Source organism: Berghia stephanieae, chromosome 4, assembly GCF_034508935.2.
Source record: "Berghia stephanieae isolate SIO BIC M18660-M18661 chromosome 4, UCSD_Bste_1.3, whole genome shotgun sequence".
NCBI lineage: Eukaryota > Metazoa > Mollusca > Gastropoda > Nudibranchia > Aeolidiidae > Berghia > Berghia stephanieae.
Genome location: NC_088363.1, coordinates 19,847,041 through 19,855,380, shown reverse-complemented (window position 1 = coordinate 19,855,380; position 8,340 = coordinate 19,847,041). Strand labels below are relative to the sequence as shown.

At 34.3% G+C, this 8,340-nt stretch overlaps 1 protein-coding gene across 1 annotated transcript; it reads right to left on the bottom strand.

The window, feature by feature from the left end:
- Positions 1-407: 407 nt before the first annotated feature.
- On the bottom strand, positions 408-8,075 carry LOC144970186 (ganglioside GM2 activator-like). The gene is made up of 4 exons (XM_078909567.1): positions 7,681-8,075; positions 3,794-3,973; positions 1,579-1,752; positions 408-645 (listed from the first exon to the last, which is right to left on the bottom strand). Exons 1-4 carry the CDS (start codon positions 7,903-7,905, stop codon positions 502-504), a joined length of 723 nt encoding a protein of 240 aa, XP_078765693.1. The 5' UTR covers positions 7,906-8,075; the 3' UTR covers positions 408-501.
- Positions 8,076-8,340: the final 265 nt, after the last annotated feature.

Sequence of the window (8,340 nt, the reverse complement as noted above, 5' to 3'; positions counted from 1 at the left end):
TACACTCTGTACCTACTAAATTAAATAAAGATGGTAAATAAAATAAAAATTACAATTAAAAATTTTGAAGCAATGCTATCATACTTGATTAATCGTCATAGTAAATACTGAGATCTCAACTCATTCTAAAGCAGAGATGATATCAAACCTTGACAAAAAACAATAAACAAAATAATTTCCGTATCATTTGTATCAACTTTCTGAATATTGATGGTCCGTTGATCAAACCTCTGAAGTATAGTATCGCAAAGAGGCTACTTCAGAGGTTTGATCGACGGACCATCGATATATAACATAATCTTCATCACTCATGTTTTATCTTGAAAGAATTTTGATGGTAACAATCAAAGCTGATAACAATTTGACCAATACGATGTATGCATTACATTCAAGTAATATTTTTCAAATTGGTGACACTGTTTTTTTTATATTTTTTCATCACATCTTAAAGTAATTTTTCAATAGCTTATTATTATTTATTTTAGTTTAAGTAACTTATTCTCAGTCAAGAATAGAAAAAGCAAGATTGTAGCATCCAAGAGGTCCCTTGGAGGCAGATGTCAAATTAGCCTGAGCTTTGTAGTTGCCATTGATGAAGACTTCTGCATCCACTTCTACTACATATGGCTTCATTTTGTATTCCCCCTGCAAATGAAGTTTTAAAGTAAATCAATTCATAATATTCATTGAGCTTTGCAGAAAACAGAAATCTCATTATTTGGGGCATACTAAACTGTTCATCGCTTTGGATCAAAGTGTCTGGCTTAGACCTAATTTTTCCTAGGAAACAGATAAATTCCTTGTTAAAAGTCAGAAACAAATCTCATAATTGGGATTGTGCTGGACGAGTCTTTAAGCCTGGACCACCATATTAATCAGATAGTGAGGACCATGAATTTCTAACTTAATAGATTAAAAAGAATGAAATGGTTCCTTCCAACCTAACAGCTTAAAACAGTTGCCTGCAGTCTCATTCTCTCATTTTATAACTATCGTCTGTGAAAATTGTGAGTGATACTCAGCATTGTGGGGCTAATTGCTTCAGGAAATAGGTAAGTAGTTAAGTTGACTATGACTTCTCAGTTCATGGTTATTGGTTGATGGCAGGAACAAAAAAATACTGGGTTTTTTTTCTTATTTTTCGGGGGTAAAAATCGAAACACAATGAAATATTCATATGACTACTTTTAATAAAATATGCAAATACTAATGTAATTTTCAAAGGTGTAAGCACTGTGTGATAATTGAATAACCTGAGACTCACACTCGTCCCATAGAATAATAGTAAAAATGTATCCATGATAATAGCTTGCCATGTTTAGCAAAAATAGGTCATTGAGGAACTATCAATTGTTAACATAGGTAAATGAAAATTGGTTGGAATTTCAATTAAAAGATGCTTTATTATGCACAACAAAAATCTATTATAGATCTAACTCTACTACTTCTATCCGATTCCAAAAGCTTAATTGGATTAGTGACCCTATGGGAGAAATAAACGAAACATTGTGAAACCCATTGAGCATGTTAAATCCACAGAACTCTGCTACTTAAATGGTAATATTTATCTTTACTAACCTTTGCAAATGGACAATTGCACCTGCCACCTCGCTTTATGATGTCAGGACAAGACAATGAGGCCAGTTTGTCGCATATATCTTTGTAAGTGCAGGATCCAACTAGACCTCCAGCACAAGGGATCCTAATCCAGGGAAGTCCACTTCTCGCCTGGTACTTGAGCTCTACCACAGCCTGTATAGAGGGAGATGTGATGATTTGAGTCGTCTTTATTGTGTCAGATATAAGGAACAGTAGCAGCAGTAGTAGTGGTACTGGTAGTGGTAGTAGTAGTCGCAGCAACAGCAGCAGTAGTAGTAGTAGTAATAGTAGTAGTAATAGTAGTAGTAGTAGTAGTAGTAGTAGTAGTAGTAGTAGTAGTAGTAGTAGTAGTAGTAGTAGTAGTAGTAGTAGTAGTAGTAGTAGTAGTAGTAGTAGTAGTAGTAGTAGTAGTAGTAGTAATGGCAGTAGTAGTAGTAGTATTAATGGTATGTTTGTTTGTTTGTTTTGTTTTTAAGAGTTTTACGGTCAAGTTCTAGAATTACAATTAAAGCACCCAAGAAAAGGTAAGACAAAGGGGAATTTGTTCAAATAGGAAACAGATGTAGATTCCAAGAGCACACTACCAAAGTACTTAGTTTGAGATCACCTAAAAGTCTCATCCACACACAAGCCCAGGTCCCAACTAAGAGGGATACACTCAAATGTTTAAAAATCATATATAATATGTAAACAAAACAATACAGTGCATAACAGGGAGATGATTTACAAGGTAAAAAACATCATCTCCCGAAACTCTTAACTATACATTTGACTGTTTCCCTCTCAGCTAGGGTATCTAGCCAGGGCCAGGACAAAACCAAGTAATCTCATTCCAAGACAAAGACAGAAAGGATGCTGGAAAACAAGACATAGGGGGATAGAAGACACAATATGTACCTCCCTGCCCACTATGGGAGGTCAGGAACCCCGCCCAGGTAGTAGTAGTAGTAGTAGTAGTAGTAGTAGTAGTAGTAGTAGTAGTAGTAGTAGTAGTAGTAGTAGTAGTAGTAGTAGTAGTAGTAGTAGTAGTAGTAATAATAATAATAATACACATTTATATAGCGCTCATTCTCGTGTAAAACACAAGCTCTGGGCACTTTACAATATAAATATCAATTTTACGTGAAAAAAATAAAATAAAATATAATAAAATCAAAGCACCCAAGAAAAGGTAAGACAAAGGGGAATTTGTTCAAATAGGAAACAGATGTAGTAGTAGTAGTAGTAGTAGTAGTAGTAGTAGTAGTAGTAGTAGTAGTAGTAGTAGTAGTAGTAGTAGTAGTAGTAGTAGTAGTAGTAGTAGTAGTAGTAGTAGTAATAATAATAATAATAATGATGATGATGATGATGATGATGATGATGATGATGATGATGATGATGATGATATAATAATAAATAATAATAATAATATGTAATAACAACAATGGTAATAATAATCTTATTATATATTTAGCAAATTGGATTTTTAGTAACACTATGGTTCTAAAGCCAATGGATCAATCGTCACCAAATTTTGCATGGTGTTTATAAGTGACATGAAGATGGTTTGCATGTATTCTGAGATTGATTAGAAATTGTGATGATTATATCGAAAACTCAAATTTGTTTCATCACATCCCATCACAAACAAATGCCATCATTATTAGCATGTGGGTTGTGTCAACCTTCCGTTTAGCGAGCATGACAATGAAGTGGGAGTACTTGCATTGAATGATACCTCATTACTTTGAATACAATCAATTTCTTTAAAATTATAGTAATCATTCTCCACTCTTAACATTGGGAAAGAATTCTATGTGAGTGAAATATATAAGATACCAAATGCAGAAAATATATCTCCGAGCCCAAATAAAAATCTTCGCGGAGTTTTCTTACGAAGTTGAAAAATGTATTGTCTACATTAAGAGTTAAAATCTTATTCAACACTTGAATCACATAGTTTGAGTTGATCAACTTATCATCACATTCATTGAACGGACAGATATGCTGGTAATAATAATAATAATAATAATAATAATAATAATAATGATAATAGTAATAATAATAATATAATAATAATAATAATAATAATAATAATAATAATAATAATAATAATAATAATAATAATATAATGATAATGATAATAATACAAATGCAAGATTTAAAAAAAAAAAAAGAATAAAACCATCTTTGAATATGAATATCAACCACTTACAGTTATATCCTCATCCCTGGCAATGCTTTCATGGACCATAACATCAAAAGAAAAGTTCAAAGGTCCAGGGAAGGACAATTTTCCAAATGTCAAGGACTTGATTTCAATTATCTGCTTGGAAGAATCGCATGCTGTCCAGTTGACGGAGTTTTGAAGTTTCAGGTCTTTGTCCAGCGTGGGCTGAAGAGATTTTAAAAAGGATAATTATCATCATGACATTATTTAAATCATGTTTGGTTATGCGTCAACGTATTTTGTTTCTTTTTGTTTTTTGAGGGTTCTTTTTTTTACGGCGCTTGAAACACATATAGGTCATTTCAATGCCAGAAATAAATCTCGATTTACAATTAGATCAAGAGAAACCATTAAAATCCCAAGATGAAAGTGTCATCACAGACGAAAAGGAGAGATGGAGACAATATTTCACAAACCTTTTGAACAGACCAAACCCATATTCTTACAGATATCCCAGAAGCAGAAACAGACCGTAGAGGTTAATCTTGGCCCAATCACAGAGCATGAGGTGCATGAGGCAATACAACAACATAAAAATGGCAAAGCCCGAGATATTGACAGGATCAATGCGGAAATGCTTAAATCAAACTCCAAAGAAAACAATAAAATACTAAATAAATCTATAATGAGCAAATTTAACATGATACAATAGACATATAAATTATAATAACCCTATAAATTGAAATCCACAGAATATAATGCCTATTTCACATATTATAAAAGTGTGTGAATGCTAAAAATTCTTAATAGAAATTCAATTATGCGTATGCATAAAGATACATTTTTTACGTAAGGTTGGCACCACAGCATTCCTGTCTATAATGAGCAAAATTTTTAATAGAATCCTTCTGAAAAGACTCACCTCACATTGAAAATATTCTTAGAAAAGAGCAAGCAGGGTTCAGAAAAGGGAAGTCATGTAGTGACCACATATTTACCCTGAGACAAATCCTGGAGCAAAGCACTGAATGGAACAGCACCCTCAACACCATTTTTGTCAATTTCGAAAAAGCTTTTGACAGCCTACACAGAGAGTCCCTGTGGAAAATACTCTGCCATTATGGTATACAGACGAAGATGGTCAACTTAATAAAAGCAATGTACAGCAACTAACAATGCCAAGTGATCTGTGGAAACAACAGACAGCTTTAATGTAAAAACTGGCATAAAACAAGGCTGCATACTCTCCCCGCTTCTGTTTTTTCTGGTTCTAGACTGGTTCATGAAAAATACAATTGATGGAAAGAAGAGAGGCATTTGCTGGATACTGACATCCTTTCTGGACGCTATGCAAACAATATCATGCTAGTGTCCAGTACTCAAAGAGACACATCAGAAAGACTAAACGTACTACACAAGAACGCCTCGAAAATTGGAATGAAAATACATTTCGATAAGACTGTGTACATGAGGGCGTATCCAAGACATGATCGTGATATAGATGAGCATGTAAATGACGAGGTAACAGAGTTCTCCTTCCTTGGATCCAAAAATAACAAACAACTGGAGTTCAGAAAACATCAAGCACAGAATCCAAAAGGAAAACCAGGCTTTTGGCATGCTGAAAAACTTTTGAAAGTCAAACAAATTATGAGAAAGACTAAACTGAAAATATACAAAAGCAATGTGTACTGCTTTATGGAAGTGAAAGATGGAAAATGACATCCTCCATAACACAGAAACTAAAAATCTTTCAAAACAAGTGTCTAAAAAGAATTTTCAACATATTTTGGCCTACAAAATAAAAACAGTGGATGTATTAAAGAAAGCTGACTGCATTGAAAGCCAAATAAAAAGAAGTTGGTGTTGGCTGGGTCATGTGGCCAGAATGGAAAAAGGGTCACTTTTCAAGACAGCCCTGTACTGGACAGCAGATGGGACAAGAAAATGGGGAAGACCCACAGAAACCCTATGAAGGACTATAACAATTTTAAGGAAGCAGGCCTGTCCTGGAATATAGCCACTGCAAAAGCAGCCGACCGCAAAAAATGGAGATGTCTGGTGGATGCACTAAGTGCCTCAAGGCCCGAAGAGGATTAAGTCTAAGTAAGTATGAAACAAAAACTCAAACGAAGTGACTAGACATTCGCTCTAATAGAACTCTATGCCTAACGCAACACTAGATCTGATTGAGCTCCACCTACCGAACACTCCAGCATTATGTTAAAAGTAAATTGCAAAAATGGAGTCACTAAAATTATAAAAAGGAAAACATCTCTATCTTAAACATTTTTTTTTTCCTGGTAATATGCAATTTTAATTTACATTAAAAATAAAAGACAGAAGTGGCATAATTCGTAGTTTAAAAAATTTCTTCTAAATAGACATGATTAAATATCTCCACAAGTTGGGTGGGTCTGCAGCATTATGGTTAAGTTCTTTGACTCTTGATTGGACGGTCCTGGGTTCAAATCCCAATGGGGACAACTCTTTTTTTTTCAATCTTAATTCCTTTCTTATACTTCTATTTATCTGTTTCCTTACTGGTATTAGTTCTTAAAATTTGCTTTATTTTTTAATAGCTTGATTGTTGATACTTGTTTATTATCATTGTTCTTCTTCTTACTGTTTTTAGTCCTATTCTTTGATTTTCTTCCATTATTTCTCTCATTAATTTGTCATTATTTTCATCAGTACACTTTTACAATGTTTTATCATTATGATAATAAGGGGCAACGTGGCTCAGTGGAATGGTCTTTGTCTTGTACCCGAAAGGTAAGAGTTCGATTACCCATCGCTGTGCGGTAGGGCCTTGAGCAAGTCACCTCGCCCTAGCTCAATTTGCGGCACTGCACTACAGCTGATGCCTGGGTTATTCAAGCCTTTCCTTGGAATAGACCCCAGAGACAAATTTTCCCTAAGGGATGAATAAAGGGAATTTTTAATTAACTATTACTTATATATTTTATTATAATAATTAGACGTTGTTGTCACAACAGTTAACAAAGTCAATGCGATCAGTGCAAAATTTTCTGAGCGATACCTAACAGTTAACAATAGATATTGCTCTAACAGATTGACACCTAATGCCTGCCAAAATACAAATCTTTGTCGCACTAATACTATTCTTCTTTTAGTGAAGTGCAGCTATGTTGTGTTGTGGTATAATGACACTCGGCTTCGGATTAGAATATCCTGGATTCGAATCCCGCTCTGAATGGCTTAGAAAAGGATCTTTACTCACATTCTCTCATTGCACTCAGCTGTAGAATGAGTACCTGACCGTTACCAACGTCTGGATATAAAAGGTAAAATCCTCTAACAAGTCTCACACTACGTGTTGCTGTTGGCTAGAGATTCATGAATAAAGCGTTTCGATCACGTTTGATATTGATTCTAGAATAAACGCTCAGCGTTTCTGTTTTTTTTGTTTTTACTTTTCATGGGATGTTCCCTGGGAAAATTTGCTGAGCTTTTTCAACTTGAAGTTGAAGTCGAATTGAAGAAGTATATTTTGATGATGATGATGATACTTATACTTATGGATTGTTTCCAGCACAGGCCCTTATAGGTCCTCTACGCCAGACTCTTTTTCTTCATTGTCTTTGTGACTTAAGTTTCTTCCGGGTTTACAATCTAAAGCGCATTTATAATTGTACAAAACATTTTGGTCAGACCAAAATTTGTCTAGTCTGCTCTTGGAGGCTATTTAGTTAGGGTTTTTGCATTCAAAACAGAATCTGGTAAACTGTTCCATATTTTCGTTGATGATGATGATAATTAGTATTATTATTAAACTTTTGAATACGGATCAATGTATCTATTTTAAATGAAAGCAAGTTATAATTTAATAATAGTAATAGGACAACACTTGGGTCCTGTCTGACTCTGTGACTGTGACATTGTTGATTGATCGACAGTTGTTTACTCACCATATCAACAGCAGGATGTCCCCTCAAGAGTGTTGAAGAAAATGGGTCCTTGATTTGCATGCGCCTCACGTTTCCTTCAACGCCGGAAAGTATTTTCCTTGCCTTATTCTTTAAAACCCGACTGAGACTTGACGAAGAAAATAAAGGATTGCTAAAAGAAAGGGGATACGCCAGAGCAATGACTGCGATAAAAATTGTTAAAAATAGGTTTTGTTTGAACTGCATGATGATTGTTGATACGTTAACTATATACAATGATTGATTTTAACACAATTTCTGAATACGACAATTGTTGTTAGCGTGCTTGATAACATATAAATGCTCAAAACACAACAAAAATGACTCGGATAAACAAACTTGTGTCTCAACTTGAAACTTACGAGAATTTCCCAAACAAAAGAGGGCAGGGGGCAATAGTCAATACAAGTACCAAATAATTTGTATATAAGTACTTTGACGGAAATTGAAGGAAATCCAACAGTAGTCCAGTCACACTATGGGCAATATACATGTCCATTTTACCAAGGACCAAGCGTAGACGGCTCGATGTAATGCTTATTTGCGATTATGTACATTTTCCCTCATTTATTGCAGTACTTTAGGTGTGCTGAAGACTTCTTTGTTTTGCCCGTTAGATAACAATATTTTAATGATATTATG